This window comes from Macaca mulatta, chromosome 8, assembly GCF_049350105.2.
Source record: "Macaca mulatta isolate MMU2019108-1 chromosome 8, T2T-MMU8v2.0, whole genome shotgun sequence".
In the NCBI taxonomy this organism is placed as follows: domain Eukaryota; kingdom Metazoa; phylum Chordata; class Mammalia; order Primates; family Cercopithecidae; genus Macaca; species Macaca mulatta.
Window position 1 is genome coordinate 23802546 of NC_133413.1, and position 19169 is coordinate 23821714.

Here is a 19169-nt window from a genome sequence, read left to right on the forward strand (position 1 = left end):
TGGAGCTGGAGTGGGACTGTGTGGAATTCTGGAACATTTCTCACTGCTCAGCCACAGCCTGTTGAAGCTGGGAAGCGCTTTAGATATTTTTCAGTCCAGCCCTTTGTCTAACAAATGAGGAAACTGAGGTCCCCCAAAAAGAGGCTGGCTAAGTTTGCAATCTCAAGTGTTCTGTACTTTCCCTACTTAATCCTCTCAATAGTTTGAGGCAGGTGATAGTAATTCCCTTTTACAGACAAGAAAAGTGAGGCCTGTCGCACCAGAAGAAAAATGTATCAGCAGGGATTTCTGCCCACTGTGCCCAACTTCAACGTTCACGGTTGTCCTTCCATGCAGGGTTCTTCCAAGTGTAGCCCTGGGCCTTCTCTGTCTCTGAGGTAAAAACAATTTCCCTAGTATTGTCAAGACATGATTTGCCCTTTTCACTTCTATGAAGTTCCAAATTTAAAAGATTTCTAAAACTGTAAAGGAGTGACACTTTCTAATTTTATTTTTGCTTTGTAAAATAGTTTTTCCATTAAAAATGTGATTTATATCATAACATATAATGGGTTTATTACTGATATTTTAAATTCATATGTAAATAAAAAGATAATTTCTCAATAAATGTCAACAGACATATCCCACATAAACAAAAGCTCTTTGGGGTCTTCAATACTTTTTGAGAGTGTTAAGGGGTACTGAAACCAAAAAGCTTGAAGACTGCTGCTCTATACCACGTTAGCTTCCCCGTGGCGGAGGATGACTGTCCTAAGAGCTCATAGGCATGGGGCAAGGGGAGCCTGGCTGTAAGCTGCCTGGGCTTCTAGTCTTGTGCTCTTTCCACACCAGTCCAGGGAACTGAGACCAATGGCTTTAAGACGCTTCCCCAGCTGTCCCTAGACTCTGCCAGCAGGGGATTCTCTGGTCTGAGCTTAAGTCGTGTTCTCCCAGCCAGGGATGCCCCTGCACTTTGATGTCTACTTGCTGCCACACATTTAGCTGCCCTCCCCATGCCAACTTGGGGGCAGGGAAGCAGTGGGGGTAGGGAGGTGGCTGGGGCAGCTGGGCAACTGTTCCCACCCGTCCCTGGCACGGCTCTGCCCAGTACACAAAGAGCAAAGTGAATCTTGTCCCCACCCCTGCAGCTGAGAGGCTGGAGGAGGAAACGGGGAGGCCCACACAGAAGGGGTGGCCACTGTGGGGCTGTCCATTGCCCAGGGCTCTCAGAGGGGGTCAACCCAGAAACAGACAATGAGGGCGAGTCTGGGCTGTATTCTTAGCTAGTGGGAGGTCCCCTAGAGGATGAAGTAGATGATGCTAATGATGACGACTGGATGTCACACCCATGATGCCATTAGGTCCTTATAATAGCATAGTGAGGTGGACAGCTAGTACCTGACCCATCTCACAGATGAACATACTAATGCCTAGCAAAGCAGAATGACTCACGCTGGGTCCCAGAGCTGGCCAGTGGAAGCACTGAGACCTCCACATACAGAAGGCATGGACTATTGGCCACTGTTGGTATTGGTCTCATCATTGACTATCATTAAGTGTTGGCTGTTTGCATGCCTCCTGCCCAGTGGCAGGTTCAAAGAAGCCTATGGGAAGCGTGCTCCTTTCCTTCCCAGGGCCTGCAGTTGGGCTAGAAGACAGAGCAACAAAAATCACCCATGTAGCTGACAAGAACATTCATATGTGCTGAATGGCAGGTGAAGGTGCCACAGAGAGGCTGAGGATTTCAAAGGGCACCATGAACTGGAGTGAGGTCACAGAGCAGGTGCCAATGGCACTTGGCCTGTTTGGGTGGGTGGCATTCAGAGAGATAGAAGGTCAGATGCAGGGTTCACACTTGTCATCTCAGCACTTTGGAAGGCCAAGGTAGGAGGATCACTTGAGGCCAGGAGATGAAGGCTGCAGTGAGCTATGAAGCTGTCATTGCACCACTGCACTCCAGCCTGGGTAACAGAGTGAGACATTGTCTCTAAATAAATAAATAAATAAATAAATAAAACCGGAGAAGTGGAGAGGGATTGGAGGTTGGCTTTCACAGAGGGAGAAATGGCTTAAGCATTTCTCCCATAAGGAGAAAAGGCAAAAATGTGAGAAGGCTGCAGATAGGGCTGGTATGGGGGAGGGGGAAGGTTGGCACACCCAGCTAAAGATCCTTCTGTGTTTCCTTCTCCAAGGAACCCAGGACCTTCACCTGGTTAGTGTGAGTGCTCCAGGAGGCGGGCACCCTCCCTCAGCCCTCAAGCAAAAATGAGTTTTAAGGAGAAGCAGCAGCAACAGCAGCCACAGAGCTTATGACAGCTACAGCCTAAGGGCAACAGGCAAGGGAGACCAAGGACCAGAAAGAGCAGAGGCTTTTTCAAAGAAAGAGACCCCTCTCCTAGCACCCAGTGATGGCGGCAAGCCCCACCCACAGTGCCTGCTAAGAACAAGTCCCACGTGAGGACAACACGGCCCCCTGAGATGCCCACAGGGACCCCGAGATGCCTGCAGTGCTTGGCTCTCCCGCTGGCTGGCTGCCCACCTGGCTCAGGCCCAGTACGTGTGAGTCAGCTGATCAATCGCAATGTTGCCAGGATGATGGGGGCAGGAGTGGGGGCCCTGGGGGAGGGCAGGGGTGGGCACTGCAGGCGAGCTGTCTCCTACATCTGGCACCTGCACACAGCTGAGGCCGAGCTGAGAGGACGCTTCTCTGGGCTCCCCCTCCTCCCGGCACCCCTCCCCTCCTTTCACTGTCCTAGGACACTCTCGAGCTGCTGGAGTCTTAGGCAAATATTTAAAGGGGCAGCTCGGGGGTGAGGAGGGTGGTGGGAGCAAACACTTCCTTCCCTTTCTTCCTTCCTGCGCTTCTCAGCTTCTCAGGGGCTCTCAGTTCAGATGCCATGTTGTTATGCAACCTTGGGGCCGAAGGCCCTCCAGGTGGAGGGGGGGACAGGGGAACCTGCCAGCTCATGACCAAAGGGCAGGGCCCTGGTGGGAGGGGGCTGGGGCAGGGGGCAGGAACTGGGGTGGCATGTTAAAGGACAGGAGGCTGGTTGGGCATGGTGGCTCACACCTGTAATCCTAGCACTTTAGGAGGCCGAGATCACTTGAGCCCAGGAGTTCAAGACCACCCTGGGCAACATGGTGAAAACCCATCTCTATAAAACATGCAAAAATTAGCTGGGCATGGCATGCTCTGGTAGTCCCAGCTACTCGGGAGGCTGAGGTGTGAGGATCACCGGAGTCCAGGAGGTCAAGGCTGCAGTGAGCAGTGATCTCGCTACTGCATGCCAGCCTGGGTGATAAAGGGGCTGTCTTTATCAAAAAAAAAAAAAAAAAAGATAGGAGGTGAAGCGAGCAAGCCCAGGCCTGGACGCTGCCACAGCCACCTGAGTTTAGAGGTGAAGGGACTTTAGAGACCACCTGGCCCAAGGAGTGAAAGGGAACCTGAGAGAAAGTGTGAGCCAGCCCAAAGTCATTGGCAGATTTGACCTCGTAAATCCATAGAGATGGCTTTAGGGAAGGCACTAGGAAAGAGAGAAAAGAGAAGGAGACAGTCCTGAAAGTTGATCATATTTGGGTGAGTATCATTCTCAGGGCAAATTTAGGATCAGAGGATGTAGAAGGGGGAGTCTAGAGGGGTAGAGTGTAGACCACAGGGTGAGTGGGCTGATTTGAGGATGGGGAGACTGGGAGCCCACCAGTGACCAGAGCCAGCCCTGTGCAGGGCTGTCCGGACAGAAGAAAGCAGTGTCAGACCTGGAATCTGCCATCAGCAAAGCCTGCAATTGACAGACAAGCCCAGAGCAAAGAAGGAAGCACTGCACATCAGTAAGAGCTTGCCACCAGTGGGGACAGTTTCCAGAATCAGGAAAATAATCACTGGGGGCAAGTTTGAGGCTGGTACTAGATGTGTGGGAGGAGACGAGGTGAGGGAAAGAGTGCTTGAAGTTGGAATTGGTCCTTGCAGGGAAATGTAGATTTATGAAACCCCCAAAACTGATGTCAAAGCACCTCCTGCTTTAGGCAGAGTCCTCTCTGAGTCTACAGGTGCTGCCTCCAGAACCCCCTTCCTGGAGTGCATCCCTATGCATCGAGAAATTCTGCTGGGAAATGTGATGGTCAGACCCTTGGCTGCCTGAGAGGTTCAGGCTGGCAGAAGAATCAGGAAAGCCACAGGGCAGCAGGGGCAGGTGCCAGCAAGGAAGGCGGCCACGCCAGGAAGACACCCACGGTGAGAGGTGCAGATGGCCCAAGGGCAAGTTTGCTCAGCTCACCCAGCTTTGCTCTTGCTGGGGCCAAGAGGACTCATGTGCCAGGGCCAAGGGCCCTTGGGGGCTCTCACAGCTGGCTTATCTGGGCTTCAGTTCTGGAGGGACAGGAACAAACAAGCTTCAAAGCCAAGGGCTTGGCTGGCACACAGGGGACTTGGTCCTTCACCTCTGTCCTCTCTCCCTATGGACACATATAAGACCCTGGTCACACCTGGGAGAGCAGGAGAGGACAGCACAGCACTTGCAGCAAGATGGATGTGGGCAGCAAAGAGGTCCTGATGGAGAGCCCGCCGGTGAGTGTGGTTGCGTGTGTGTGTATGTGTGTGCGCGCGTGTGTGTGATGGTCCCTGCCTCCTCTATCCTCCCTGGCCTGTTTCCTTATCCAGATCCATTCACTCAACTAACCTAGGATTGTGGTAAGTCAGGATGGGGGACACCAAGACCACTAAGCCTGGGACCCTTGTGGAGTTGTTCGTGGGCCGAGAGCCATGATTGGGGTCGATTGAAAGGGCCATCCGTAGACAGCTCCGAGTCAGAAGCCATGAAAAACTTCAGAAGTCAGGGGACACTTCACAGAGAAAACGACACATGAGCTGGAGCCAGAATAAGGAGGAGCTCACCTGGTGGAGAAGGTGGAAGGCATTCCAGGAAGGAGGGAGACTTTGTGTCACCACATGGAGGTGATCACTTGGGGAACAGAGAGGGGCTGACCATGACTGAGATGCCAGGGGCCTGGGGGACACAGCAGGAAGAGACAGGTGAAGCAGGCTCTCTTGGGTCCCTCAAAACTAGACCCTGCTTCTAAGCTTCTATGTGTCTATGGGTTTGTTAGAATCCAAGCCACCTCCTCCAAGAAGCCTTCTCTGATCTCCTCAACCCTTCCCTGTCTGTCCATCGCATTGACCGTCCAGCCCTAGGCGGCCGTGGGAGGGTGTCCAGCTTGTGCAGGGAGAAGAGGGGCAGCCTCATGACCTCATGCCGGTCTCCCTGCCTGCCCCACTGTGTCAGGACTACTCCGCGGCTCCCCGGGGCCGATTTGGCATCCCCTGCTGCCCGGTGCACCTGAAACGCCTTCTCATCGTGGTGGTGGTGGTGGTCCTTGTCGTTGTGGTGATTGTGGGAGCCCTGCTCATGGGTCTCCACATGAGCCAGAAACACACGGAGATGGTGAGAGGTGTGGGATGGGGCGGCGGTGGGCATAGGACATGCCAGACAGAGGGGCTAGGTGGGATGGGCGATAGGAAACTGTCCAAGGGGAGTGGAGGGGAGGAGGCAAGGGGCACAGCTAGAAGGAAAGAGGCACAAACCAGGTGGCAACCCAGCCCAGGCTTTTCCACAGGGCCCCTGCCCCACAGCAGGACAGCGGCTCCCCCCAGCACCTGGTTCCACTCAGCCTCTCTGAGCTCTCGGGAAAGAGGGAAGCAAATTTGAGTACAGAGGCCTGAGGATGGGGATGGGTACCACAGGCTGAGTAGCAAAGGGGAAAACCAGGCAGCTCCATGCCCTATCCCCAGGTTCTGGAGATGAGCATCGGGGCTCCGGAAGCCCAGCAACACCTGGCCCGGAGTGGGCACCTGGGTACCACTGCCACCTTCTCTGTTGGCTCCACTGGCCTCGTGGTGTATGACTACCAGCGGGTGGGTATGCCCGGACCTCCTGACCCTGGGACCAATGACAAGGCTCTGCTAGAGCCACCCAGCTGGGCCACTTCATCCACATCCTTCTCTCCCCCTCCTCCAGCCCTTTTGGCCTGAACCCCAGATTCTAGTATAACTCCCATGCCCAACCTAGAGGGAGGTGGCTAAGGACCTGGGTCAGGGAGAGAGCAGGGCAGGGACCCCCAAATCATCTCCAGCATTCTGTGCCTAGCTCCTGATCGCCTACAAGCCAGCCCCTGGCACCTGGTGCTACATCATGAAGACAGCTCCGGAGAGCATCCCCAGTCTTGAGGCGCTCACTAGAAAAGTCCAGAACTTCCAGGTGTGTGTGTGGGTGAAAGGAGTGGGCTGTCTCCCTCCCAGGGCTGCTGGGAGGAGCGTCTGAATGGTGGCTATTTGTCACCTGTAAAGCATCGTTCCTTGTTGGCTGCCTGCTGACTGCCCCTCTCCCTATTCCCCTGCACGACTCCTTCCCTTCCCACCCCACTGCCAAGCTGCTGGGCTCAGCTGAGTCCACTCACTACCTGGTGGCTTCTGACTCTAGCATAGCCCCTCTTTACTGGTGAGGAAACTGAGGCTCAGAGAGATTGCCTGATATACCTGAAGTCCCACAATAAGGGCTGCACACGGGATACAAACTCACTTCCTAGATTTCAAATGGAATGCTCTCCGCAGGCCAAGCCCGCAGTGCCTACCTCTAAGCTGGACCAGGTGGAGGGGCGAGATGCAGGCTCAGCACCCTCCAGAGGGGACCTGGCCTTCCTGGGCATGGCCGTGAGCACCCTGTGTGGCGAGGTGCCGCTCTACTACATCTAGGACTCCTCAAGTGAGCAGGTGTGATCCCAGGGTCGCTGGGAGCGCTTGGGCCACCTGCCCGGGCTGTGGAGGAGCGCTCGCGCTGACCAGGCGCTGGGGCATCCACTGAAGCAGGGTCATCCAGGGAGCTCAGGGGAGGGGAGGCTCGCAGAACGGTACTTCCCACTCCCCCGATCCTCTCTGTCCATCTTCAACATGCCTTTGCTTCACAGGGTCAGTGGAAGCCCCAGGGGGACAGGAAACGCCCTGGGCAAAGGGTCTTTTGCAGCTTTTGCAGACGGGCAAGAAGCTGCTTCTGCCCACAACGCAGGGACAGGCCCCGGAGAAATTGGAGTTTGGGTAGAGGATGGGAGCGGGCAGAGGTGGTGCCCAGGGGCCCTGGAACTCCTGCCACAACAGAATAAAGCAGCCTGATTGAAAAGCAAAGGGTCTTCTTCTATCTTTCTGTAGGGCACAGTCCTGCCCTGGCAGGGGCCGGCCGGGAAGGGAAGTGCCTTGGGAGAGCAGAGTGGGGTTTGCCATTCTCCCTCTGTCCCAGTGCGCTGGGGGACTGGGTCCACGCTGGCGGCGGAGAGGGGCTCGCGGGGAGCCATCCACGGGCTTTCGGCGCCCTCCAGCGGCGTCTCCGGAGGAGGGAGAGACACCGAGACAGCAAGAGAGACAGAGAGCGCAGAGAGCGAGACGCGAGAGAGGGTCGGAGAAGGGGAGCTAGGGAGACGTCGGCGGAGAGACCGACCCGAGGCGGGGGCGCGGGGCAGGGGCGGCGGGAGGACCTGACAGCGTGTCCCGCGGCGGGGCGGGGGCTCGGCCGAGCGCCCGCGGGGGAGGCCGCCGCTAGAGGGCATCTCGGGAGCGACAGCCCTCCCGGCACCCCGGGGGCCCGAGCTCCCGCCCCGGCCCGGCGGCCCGGCGGCCCGCGGCCCGGGCGGCCCGAGCCCCCTCCCCGGGCGCGCGGTTCTGCGCCTTCCCCGCCCCGGCTGGCGCGCGGCCCGGCCCGGCCGAGCACTGTCCCGGCCCCGAGGGGGGCCGAGCTCGGGCGAAAACCCGCCCTCCAGCGAGCTCATTTCCCTAAAAAGGGGGGGGGGAGCCGGAGGGAGGGAGGGAGGGAGAGAAAGAAAGAGAGAAAAAGAAGGGAAGGGAGAGGGAGACTGCTGCAGCCCGAGGACAAGCGCGGAGCGGCGGGCCGAGCGGGGGGCGGGAGACAGGAAGGAGGGAGGCGAGCGGAGGGAAGGGGAAGAGGTCGGGGAGCGAGGGCGGGAGCGGTCGCGGTCGCGATCGAGCAAGCGAACGAGCGGGCGAGGGGACGCCCTCCCCTAGCCTCCAGTGCCCCGCTTCCCTCGCCGCCGCCCCGCCAGCATGCCCGGCGTGGCCCGCCTGCCGCTGCTGCTCGGGCTGCTGCTGCTCCCGCGTCCCGGCCGGCCGCTGGACTTGGCCGACTACACCTATGACCTGGCGGAGGAGGACGACTCGGAGCCCCTCAACTACAAAGACCCCTGCAAGGCGGGTGAGCGCCCCCCGGCCCCCCGGCAGCGGGCCAGGCGGGGAGGCGCGGGCGGGTTCGGGTTTGGGGTTGGGGGAGGACAGTCCAGTGTGGGAAGCCGGGAGCTGCCTGGTTGGCAATGCAGTGGGGAACAAAAGAACGAGGGGGAGAGGGAGGGGGGTTTGGGGGACTTTTCGGACTGAAGTTTTGCTGCTGTTGGTAGAAGCTGCTGCCGCTGCCTCTCATCTTCCCAGAGGATTCCAGGGGAAGTCTCCTTGGGTCCCGGGAAAACCGGCGGGCAAGGCGGCTTTTCCTTCTGTAGGAAACTTTTCTGGCCAAACTCCTGTGCGTGTGTGTGTGTGTGTGTGTGTGTGTGTGTGTGTGTGTGTTCTTTCCCCTTCTCCCCCATCTCTCCTGCTCCAGGAGCTGAGTGTTTTCCAGCCTGTCTGGGCTGCCCTAGGGCTGCACATCTGTCTGGCTTGGAGCTGGGAGGCCTGAGTCTCCCAGGAGCAGGTCCCCCAGGCCACCACCCAGCCCAAGTGGAAGAAAGTTTTGCCAGGGATTCCCTGAGATCGTGCTCTCTGGGTATCCCGTGGTTTAACCAGTAGCTGCAGCTTTCTGGGACTTAGGAGACAGCTGTCAAAGTCAGAGAAGCCAGCTCAGAAAGGGGACTTACTTTTGTCCCTATGTGCCTGGAGACCCCTGCCAAGGCCAAGTTGGGGTGGAAAGAGGGAAAATACAAAGAGAACCCAGATATTGTATATCAGCTCTGTCACCCCCCAGACACCAGAGGCTAATTAGCCGAGGTCAGGACCCTGGAGTGTGTGTTTGCCTGTGTGTGTGTGTGTTCTTTGTCTCTGAAGACCCTATGTAACCCCTTCACTCCTGCTGGGTCCAGAGGGGTCCTGCCCCTGGAGTGACCAGATGGCCAGGCACTCGGGCCATTTGCCCGATTGGATGCCCCGGGCAGGCTGTTTGGGGACACACAGGGACAAGATAACAGAACTTTTCCTTGACTTCCTGCCTCTCTGACTTCAGCTCATCTCCAAATAGCCAGAGCTAGGGGAAGTGGCATAGTTCCTAGAACTGGACTGCTTGTGTGGGGCACAAGGGGCGGAGGGGCAGGTTGCTCTAGTCCTGGCTCTGGAGACCCTGTTCAGGGACTCTCTTGGGAGGATGGCCCACAGGCAGGAATAAGAGACCATCCATTGGAGAAGATCAGGGCAAATCCCTCAGCCCTTCCCCCTCCATGCCTGCTGGGCTGTGGGTAAACCGGGACATTCGCTGTCGTCTTTCTTGCTGGGTGCTGGGAGTGGGCACAGGGCAGAGTGGACTGCCCATGGACTTTGAAGGCAGGCACATCTAGCTTTCAATCTTGACCCCGCCACTCGTTATAGCTGTACTACCTCAGAATGGTAATGATCATGTCTGGACTGCCGCTTTCACACCTGTAAAATGGGACTGATTATACATCTTCCCATAGAGTTGGTGGTAAGGGTTAAATATGAGAACATACATAAAACACTTAATAGTGCTTAACACAGAGTCAGAGCTAAATAAATGTGGGCTGCCTCCTCTCTGTTTTCTGTGCCTCAGACTCTCACTTCATTTTTTTGAGGAGTGTGGGATTGCTGCTGTCTCCTTGTGCTTCTTATCCATCAATCCATCAATACCTAATATGTGCTAGGGCCTGGAATGGATGTTGTGGGAGGTACTGAGATGTACAAGCTAGGACCCTGCCCTCAAGGAGCTTACAGTCCAGTAGGGACCCAAGACACCTACAGACATAACCAACGGCACAAACCAAGCCACACTGAGTGCCACATTGGAGAGTAGGACGCTAAAGGCTCAGGGAGTCTCCTACCCCTCTGCAGCCTGGTGGTGGCAGAGAAATGTGATCACAGCAAGCTGGGAAGGTCTGGGGGGTCTTCGTGGAGGAGGTGCAATTGGGGCCAGGCCTTAAAGAATGGGTGGGAAGCCATTCTGATGTCTTTCCCTTCTTGTTGGAAATGGGAGTGATTTTCAGAGCAGCAAGAGGCTGAGGGCTCTCCCCCCAGTCTCAGGTTTCATGCTAGGGTGGGGCTGGCTGAGTTGGAGCTTCAAGTAAGGGCTCTGGAGAAAGCACTCTAACCGGGTGAAGTGAGGCTGGTGGGGCGCTGGGCCAGGCCTGGGGGCGGCTGAGAGGGCCCTGGGGCCTGACAAGGCCAGGCCTTGGGTCAGATCAGCCTCCCTCTGGGGTATGACTGATGCTTGAGATCTGCTGCCCACCTCTGGAAGAAACTCACATGGCCATTCCTAGGCACTCACACCCACACCCCTGTGCCACTGTCTTCTAGCCACGGGTCCCTCAGCTCTGTTCTCCACGTTGCTTTCTCTTGCCTGGCTTTGCTTCCTGTACCCTCTGCAGCCCTGACCTCCAGATGCTGGAGGTGATGATGGCAGGCATGCCTGTCCCTGCTTCTTTTCAAGGGCTGGAAGTGAAAGCTCCTTTGACTCCCACAGCTTACCTGTGACCTCTTGGGTTGCTCTGAGGGTAGCCAGGTCCCTTCATTGGGCCATTACTGGTCAAGTTATGGTTGCCGTTGTACTAAGGGCAAAATTAAGATCTTTGATAGCCTGGAGAGGTTCCTGGACCTTCTGGGTGAGACCAGGACATTGGGCAGGAAGCCAAGCTGGTCTGTTTGTGTGCTCAGAGCTGGTGCCACCAAGCCCTCCCTAGCCCTTGCCCAGGAAGATTTTGAGGCAGCCCTGATTTCCTGTATGTCAGGAAATCAGCCAAACCATGAAGGGGGTCCTTCTGCAAGATTCCCAGCACTGTTTGGCTACCCCAGGTGACTAGCCAACAACCCCCTGGAGAGACCTTGGAGGCAGGAATTGGGACACAGTTGATCCCATAATCAGAGAAGCCCATTGGCCTGACCCCACAGGGGTGGGGCTAGAAGCACGTCGCACACAGGGCTGGGTAGTAACCCTGTGGCAGTGTTAAAATGGGCCAGTGAGGCCCCTGCTGCCACCTCAACCTCATCTGGCAGCCCAGAGTCTGCAGGAGCGGAAGGGGGCAGCTCTCACCAGCCCACACCCCCATCCCCACCCAGGGGCCGCCTGGGCCAGGTTTGGACATGAGAGAGCCACAGAGGATTAGGGTATACCCTCTGAGGTCTAGAAGTAATCTCTCCTGTCACCAGACCACACTCCCCCTCTAGACAGCTGAGTCACCCCACCCACCCAGGCCCCTGCCCCTGAGTCACCTTCTTATTTCAGTGCCCCAAGCGGGGAGGAAAAAACTTATACTCTCCCTGGGCGCTAGATGGGGTGGGCGGGGCCCAGGGATTTCCCAGGAAGAAGGGATTCTTAAGAATTATAGGCTGGGCGCAGTGGCTTATGCCTTTGGGAGGCCAAAGCGGGAGGATCACTTGAAGCCAGGAGTTTAAGACTAGCCTGGGCAACACAGCAAGACGCCCATCTCTACAAAAAACTTAAAAAATTAGCTGGGGGTGGTGCCATGCGCCCGTAGTCCCAGCTACTTGGGAGGCTTAAGTGGGAGGAGTTTGAGCTTGAGAGTTCAAGGCTGAGTCCAGGAGCTGGAGACTGCAGTGAGCTATGATTGCGCCACTACTCTCACCTGGGTGACAAAGCAAGACTATGTAAAAAAAAAAAAAAAAAAATTCTAGTTTCTCTAGAGATCTGAGGAGAAGATATTGGGGTGGGGGGAGTAGAAGCACCAGTTCTCAGGCCACTAAGAACCTCCTAAGGAGATCCAAGGGAGTCAGCTAATCTCTCTCTCTCCCGTCCCTAGCTCTCTTTGTCTCGCACTAGTGCATCTCTGTCTATTTCTAAGTGTACCCTTGTCCTTTGGGGAGTGTGGCCCATGAAACACAGTGCATGCCTGCAGTTATTTGTGTGTTTAAAAACACAAGATCCTGCATGGGGAAGCGGTTGAGTGTGTGTTTGTGCACATGCGTGGGTATGTCGCTGCCTTGTGGGCAAGCATGTTCACCCGTGTGGGCATGGGTCTTCCTGAGTACATGGAGGCATGGGTGCAAACGTGCCCCTCTGCAGAAGTGTTCACATGTGATGAAGTCCATCCACATGTTTGCAGGGGTTTGCGTGCGTCATCCCCCAGCTAGAAGCTTGCATTTGTACCACAGGACATGCGTCAGTCTTGCACATATAGCCTTGGGGCTCATTACACCAGCCAGCTTCCTCTCCCCATTTCCCAAGGAGGGGATGCCTTGCTATGCCCCGGGCAAGGAGACAGTGGAGTCCAGAGGTTGACCTGGAAGAGTGAGATTCTTCCCAGGCCCAGGCACACAGATGGGCTCAGCCACGGTGCTCCTGGCAGGTTTACAGCCAGAAAACAACACAAAAAATTTTTATCTTGTGTCGAAAATAACTACTACCGTGACCGTGACCCCAGGGCTTCCTCTGAGTAAGGAGAGACCTCCTAGACTCCTTAGCATCCAGATTCCTTTGCTTCCCCAGAGGGGAGCCCAAAAGCACAGTGCCCCAAGGCCCAGCTCCTGCCCCTAAGGCTCTCCTGTCCATCTTCTCTCTCCCCACCCCCACTCGGTTCCCACGCATTCTTCAGCCATGACATCCTCACCCCTGGAGCTCAGCAGCCAGGGCCATGCCCTGCCCTGCCTTACATTTGCTTTACCCTGGTTCTACACTGGCCCTGGACTCGCAGGCCAGCACAGTTCTGTGGCCTCTGCACTGGGGTTTCACTCAAGGAGGGGTGGGGGCAGAGAGTGTGGGTGAGACAGCATTCCCAGAGGAGGTCTAGAGCTGACTTTGAGCTTACAGGTTGTGTTGGGATAATATTAAAGTGGTGGGCGGTGCTTACCGTGCTGCACGCTCTATGCTAAGGGGTTCGTATATATGTCTTATTTCATGTAGTAATCCTAGGAGACAGATTCTGTTATCTAGGAGAACACTGAGCCTTAGAAGAGTTTACATGGCTTGTCAGCTAATAGTAGCCAACCTGGGATTCCAAGACAGGTCTGTCTGACTCCAAAGACCTTGCCCTTTGCTCTGTGTCCAAAGGTGAGTCTAAATGTCCAGACACACCTGTATGCGATGATGCCTGTGGGTTTGGGTGTGGGAGCCTGCAGGTACAATGTCTGTGAAAGGTAAAACACGTGTGTCCGGGCATGGTGGCTCATACCTGTAATCCCAGTACTTTGGGAGGCCGAAGCAGAAGGATCACCTGTGGTCAGGAGTTCAAGACCAGCCTGACCAACAAGGTGAAACCCCGTTTCTACTAAAAAAAACAATACTAAAGTTAACTGGGCGAGGCTGAGACAGGAGAATTGCTTGAACCCGGGAGGCAGAGGTTGTAGTGAGCTGAGATTGCGCCACTGCACTCCAGCCTGGGCAACAGAGTGAGACTTCATCTCAAAAAAGAAAAAAGAAAAGAAAAGAAAAGAAAAAAGAAATAAAAAGAGAAAGAAAGATATCCACAAGTCTAAGTGTGGAGGCATTCGTGTGGCACATGCACATCTATGTGAATGGCGAGTATGAACCTGCTGCTTCTTCCTTGGAGTGTACCTCCCATCCCATGTCCTTGCTAAGGCCACTCTTGCATGTCACCTGGGAAGCATCTTCTGTTGCTGTCCCATCAGTTGCTGAGCCAAGGCCACCTGCCAAGGATGGCGATTTAAGTAAGAAGTAGCTTTCTCATGGGTTGGAAGAGATTTGGGGCCACTTACTGGCTGGTGACCTTGAGTGAGTCATTGCCCTTCATAGGCTCAAGTGTTCTGATGTCTAAAGTCAGGGAGCGGGGCTGGAGCCTAGCCACTTAGGTTATCTCTCTCTGAGAGTTTCTAATGGGGCACTCCTCCGCAAGAGCATGGTGTGGAGTGTGGCTTACTGGGCATGTTGTGGGCAGGCCAGGATTAAATTAATTAATGGGAAAGTACTTTGCCAATTGGAAAGCACCACAAAAATTTCAACAGACATTTACATAAGGTGTCATTATCACGACTATTATTGGCTTAATGAGTTCAGAGCTTGCAGCTGGTTTGTGTGTGTTGAAGCTTGTGCATGTGTGTTTTTTAAAAACTGTGACTGTGTGTGTATTTTGTTGTGGATGTGTCTGTCTGAGTATCTATTTTTGTGTATATGTATTTGCAATAGGGGTTCTAGAGAGTTCAGTGGTCGCTGGACTGGAAATGGGGAGGCCTGAGTTATACATCCAGTTTTCCAGTGACTAGCAGTGTAGGTTCAGTTAAGTTGTTGCTTTTGGGACCTCAGTTTTCTCATCTATAAAATGGAAGTTTGGCCTCGATGACTGCCACAGTCACTCCCACATTCTGTTGATCCTGTCTAGGTGAGGGTGTGTCTCTGGGCATGTATTTGCAAGCCAGAAGAATATCAGCGTAGCAATTCATTCATTTGAACATCCTGGAGTGTCTCCCGCCTGAAAGTGCAGTGCTGGGCGCTGCTTTCGTGTGCAAGGATGTGTGTCTCTGGCTTTGATGGCTCTGCACTGGATGGCAAGGGTGTGGATGCCACCGTGTGTCCGTAGGAACACTAACCTTGGGTGTCTGATTCTGTATGTGATGAAGTCAGTGTGTGTGTGTGTTCACCAGTGAGGCCAACTGGGGAGGAAAAACCTGTGTAGAAGTCCTCAAGGTTAAAACAATTTGTGTAATGCGACCGCCAGGCCTGTATAGCGCTCTGCCTGGATGAGAAGCAGATGTTGCCGTGGGTGGAGCTGCAGGGAAGCCGCTGTGGGTCCCACCTCTAGCCCAGCCTCCCGCCTCCCCCAGCCCAGCTCAGCTCAGCATGCAGCTCCCATATGAGCGCCTTCCAAAGCGGCCAGTTCTATGGCCTCTGCTTCCTTTTCTACAGATTTCGCAAAAGGGAGACAGACAGTTCAGCCGGGTCTCTGGAAACATCCCTCCTCAGCTCCACATACTGGAATCGGAATGGCCCTTTAGGGAGGCTCTCTTCCCCTCTGGCCTTTCTGCTTGAGCAGCCTAAGACTTGGAATAGGAATTACTTGAGAACTGTTAAACTTTTTTCTCCTAGCTGGGAAGCTCCCGGAAGGTATCTTCGTTTCCCAAAGATGCTTATCTGTTCTAATGAAAATTGGTGCAATTTTATTTCCTTTTTTTTTTTTTTTTTTTTTTTGAGACAGGGTCTCACTCTGTTGCCCAGGCTGGATTGCAGTGGCATCATCTCAGCTCACTGCAGCCTTGACCTCCCGGGCTCAATTGATCCGCCTGCCTTAGCCTCCAGAGTGAGTAGCTGGAACTACAGGCATGCATCACATCACCATGCCTGGCTAATTCTTGTATTTTTTATAGACACAGGGTTTCACCATGTTGCCCAGGCTGATCCTGAACTCCTGAGTTTAAATGATCCGCCCACCTCGACCCCCGCAAAGTGTTGGGATTACAGGTGTGAGCCACTGCACCTGGCTTACTTTATTTCATAGACCCCCCCAACCTTGGTTAAACTGAAACAGCATTTGCTGAGTGAACACCACATGCTCAGCACATCCTGTTTTATTTTCTTCATAGCTCCCGTTGCTATCTAGAAGACCCTAGGTCAGTATTTATTTACTTGCATATTATGGAAGGTTAGCTCCACAGGAGCAGGGGCCTCTTCTGTCTTGCTAATGACTAGGGTATTGTCTCCACCACAGTAGTATGTTAACTAAGTATTTGCTGAAGAATGATGGCTCTGTGGCTCATACCTGTATTCCCAGCCACTGGAGAGGCTGAGGAGGCTGGAGCATCTCTTGAAGCCAGGATTTTGAGACCAGCCTGGGCAACATAGCAAGATCCTGCTAATTTTAAAAAATTAGCTGGGCACAGCGGTGAGACCCTATCTGCCCCACACTCCCCAAAGAATGATGAGCTAACAGCCTGGTAGGGACTGAGCATCAGCTTTATTGGGATTTTTAACTGAAAAGTAAGCATGAGCTTCCCAAGAAATTCTATAAGCTGATCCCTAACTGCCCTTCTCCTTCTTGTTCAGATGGCATTTGAGGATCACAGTCGCTGTGGAGGTTGGGGGCTGGTGCCCACAGGGGTGGGGCTAGAAGCACGTCGCACCCAGGGCTGGGAAGGGAGATTAACTCAGCCCTGGCTTCTTCTTTTCTCTTTAGCTGCCTTTCTTGGGGACATTGCCCTGGACGAAGAGGACCTGAGGGCCTTCCAGGTACAGCAGGCTGCGGATCTTAGACAGCACACCACTCGTAAGTCCTCCATCAAAGGTGCAGGTAAGTCGGGTGCCAAAGGGCCCTCTGTGTCCTAGAAATGAATTCCAGTCTTAGGGAAACAAGGACTCTCCCTGTTCCCAGCCAGGCCCTCCCAGGACAGAGGCCATGAGCTTGACCCCAGCACATGGGCCTATCTTCCCTCGGGATATCTTCATCCCTTCCCCAAAGGAGTAGTAAATACAGACATCCCTAGCAACTAAGAACTGACATTCTTTCTGCTTACAGTTTACAAACCACTTTCAAAAGTATTGTCTAGCCTGACTGTCCCCAACCACCTTTAAAGGCGGTGTCAGGACAACTCCTGTTTGACAGGTCCAGAAACTAAGACTCACAGAGGTAAAGTGACCTGCCCAGGATCACACAGCTAGTGAGTGGCAGAGCTGGGACTGGAACCCGAGCTTTCTCACTCCAGATCTTGACACTCTGCCCAACACTGTAATCCCTCCTGGGCTCTCCTGTTCCCACTTTGCAAATTTCTGTGCATCCTCTGAGGCCCATCTCAGGAGCTTCTCCTATTCATCTTTCCCAGTTGCCCCCTAAACATGACTATCCCTCCATTTTCCCTGTTTTCTCCCTCGTCTGTGCTCACACTCTTACCCTGTCACTTATCACACCATATTGAAAGGATTTGCTCCTATGTCTCCCTAGCTGGACTCAAAGCTCTTTAAGGTCAGGGATGCTTTCTTCTTATCCTTGATTGTGGTCCAAACTCCTAAAAATTCATGTGGTACTTGTGCATGGATGCGGGAATGGGAGGGATGAGGGGCTGGGCTGTGTCTGTTCTCTCCAGCCCCTCACTGCTCTGTAGAAGGGTGAAAGCTCCTCACTGCCAATGCTGATGTTTGAGACATGGTCCTGAGAGCACACAAATAGCCCCCCCTTCCCAAAGGGCAGGGGCATGGATTCTTTTTTCTTTTGTTCTCTCTCTCTTTTTTTTTTTTTTTTTTTTTGAGACAGGGTCTCACTCTGTTACCTAGGCTAGAATGCAGTGGCACCATTTTGGCTCACTGCAAACTCTGCCTCCTGAGTTCAAGTAATTCTCATGCCTCAGCCTCCCAAGTAACTGGGACCACAGGCATGCAACACCACGCCTGGCCAATTTTTTATATTTTTAGTAGACACGGGATTTCACGGTGTTGGCCAAGCTGGTCTCGAACTCCTGGCCTCAAGTGATCCATCCTCCCTGGCCTCCCAAAGTGCTGGGATTACAGGCATGAGCCACCATGCCAAAGGGCAGGGATTCTTATTGAGGGCCTGCTCTTGGAACACTGTAGTGTGCCTGAAGTTTTCCTCTCCAGCTTGAGGGAAGATCCTGATGTGGTACCTTATGGAATAAGGGTAGGTGGCATTGGAGGGTGACCTGGTGGCCTGCTAACAAGTAAGGCTCATGTGACCTTAGTGGGGACTAGTAGGTATGGCACAAGGGAAAGCTGCATGGAGGGGTCCCCTGCTAAACTACCAGGTGACTTTGGGCAAAGCTTTGGCTTTAGTTTCCTCATGTGCCAAATACAATATGACACTTGTCCACATGCCTTAGAGCTCCTATGTCAAATGCAAACATGAATTTGGGAAACCAAAAGAAAGTATAGAGTTCTGAATGTTCCACAAACGTCAAGGTTTATTCAATGAGAAGGGATATTTTCCTAATCTCAGATCCCCACAATTCCTAGAAAATGAGTGCACCTTTGTTCTCTTTTATGATTATTGTCAATTCTCACTGTTTGTGGAAGTTACAGAATAACTTTATAGTTACTCTGTACAGTCACTGAAAACACTAGCAAATACTGACCCATTGCTCCTAGGGAAAACACAGGGTCAGGTTCCTTCAAGCCTCTGGTCACAACATTTTTGTCAACTGATCAATGCATCACCTTGTTTTATGAGTGTTTCTTTATAAAGACACCTTGCTTAATATGGAGCTAATTCACTAACATCGAACTCACCACCAACAGCACTCTAACTCATGCCTCAAAGAAGCTTACCTAGCACATGTATGTTCTCTGTAAGGCACATCACAGCCTTCTTGCCCTTGGGAACACCAGAGAGCCCTTCAGCATTATGCTCAGGGGCTGTTTTAAACAGCAAAACCCTCAACAAAGCGCACAAAAACGCAAAAAACAGGGCACTTTAACTAGACCTCAAAAAGGACCCTTGTTTACATGATGGGAGCGGAAAGCAGAAGGCGGAGCGTTGAATTGTTCGACCTCAGCTAGGAACATGCATGTTGGGTGACTGAAATTTTTCACTGCTCGGCAAATGTCCACAAATGACCGTGAAAGCCCTGAAAGTATTGATTTTGGGGGCTGCGAATAAATTTTAGCCAGTAGGCAAATTTGCAAGCGTAGAATCCATGAAAAATGAGGTTTGACTATTCTTTTGTTTTCCTGGTCTTCCTCTCCAATCACTAGCCACCATGCCTTCCTCTTTCAGTTCCAGGAAACACTTCTACCCCCAGCTGCCAGAGCACCAACGGGCAGCCTCAGAGGGGAGCCTGTGGGAGATGGAGAGGCAGATCCCGAAGCCGAAGGGCGGCAACGTCCCGACCAGAGCGTGTGTGGCCCGATGGGGTCATCCCCTTTGTCATTGGGGGAAACTTCACTGGTGAGCGTGCTATTGTGGGGCCCAGGGTGCAGCCAGCTTTTGGGCCTGGCCTTGGGGCAGCCCTGCCAGGCACGGAGGCGTGGGTGCCATCTGCAGCCCGAGTGCCCACACTTTCCTTTCTGGGCAGTCTGCTC

General features: G+C 53.8%; 2 protein-coding genes and 1 pseudogene across 12 annotated transcripts in view; all 3 read left to right on the plus strand.

The window, feature by feature from the left end:
- Positions 1-92: 92 nt before the first annotated feature.
- SFTPC (surfactant protein C) lies at positions 93-7150 on the plus strand. Of its 8 annotated transcripts, none has more exons than XM_077942608.1 (8): positions 93-377; positions 2172-2538; positions 4449-4543; positions 5259-5417; positions 5765-5887; positions 6120-6230; positions 6584-6742; positions 6937-7150. In XM_077942608.1, the coding sequence occupies exons 2-7, from the start codon at positions 2478-2480 to the stop codon at positions 6722-6724; spliced, it is 690 nt and encodes a 229-aa protein (XP_077798734.1). In that variant the 5' UTR covers positions 93-377; positions 2172-2477; the 3' UTR covers positions 6725-6742; positions 6937-7150.
- A 488-nt stretch (positions 7151-7638) lies between these two features.
- The window catches only part of BMP1 (bone morphogenetic protein 1), a 47805-nt gene continuing 36274 nt past the window's right edge, over positions 7639-19169 (plus strand). For 2 of the 4 annotated variants that reach the window (XR_001446593.3, XM_077942606.1), the window contains exons 1-3: positions 7639-8228; positions 16321-16434; positions 18865-19035. Coding sequence is in view for 3 of the 4 variants with exons in the window: in XM_077942606.1 (XP_077798732.1) it covers positions 8081-8228; positions 16321-16434; positions 18865-19035 (433 nt within the window). In the remaining variant the exon portion in view is untranslated. 4 annotated transcript variants of the gene reach the window in all.
- On the plus strand, positions 12373-13280 carry LOC144330721 (uncharacterized; annotated as a pseudogene).

Excerpts from the sequence above, each read along its gene's own strand:
- SFTPC (XM_077942608.1), top strand. The coding sequence starts at position 2,478 with ATGCCTGCAGTGCTTGGCTCTCCCGCTGGCTGGCTGCCCACCTGGCTC. Across the intron at positions 2,539-4,448 it reads CTGGCTCAGGCCCAGTACGT|ACCCTGGTCACACCTGGGAG; the intron begins GTGAGTCAGCTG and ends GACACATATAAG. Across the intron at positions 6,231-6,583 it reads GAAAAGTCCAGAACTTCCAG|GCCAAGCCCGCAGTGCCTAC; the intron begins GTGTGTGTGTGG and ends TGCTCTCCGCAG.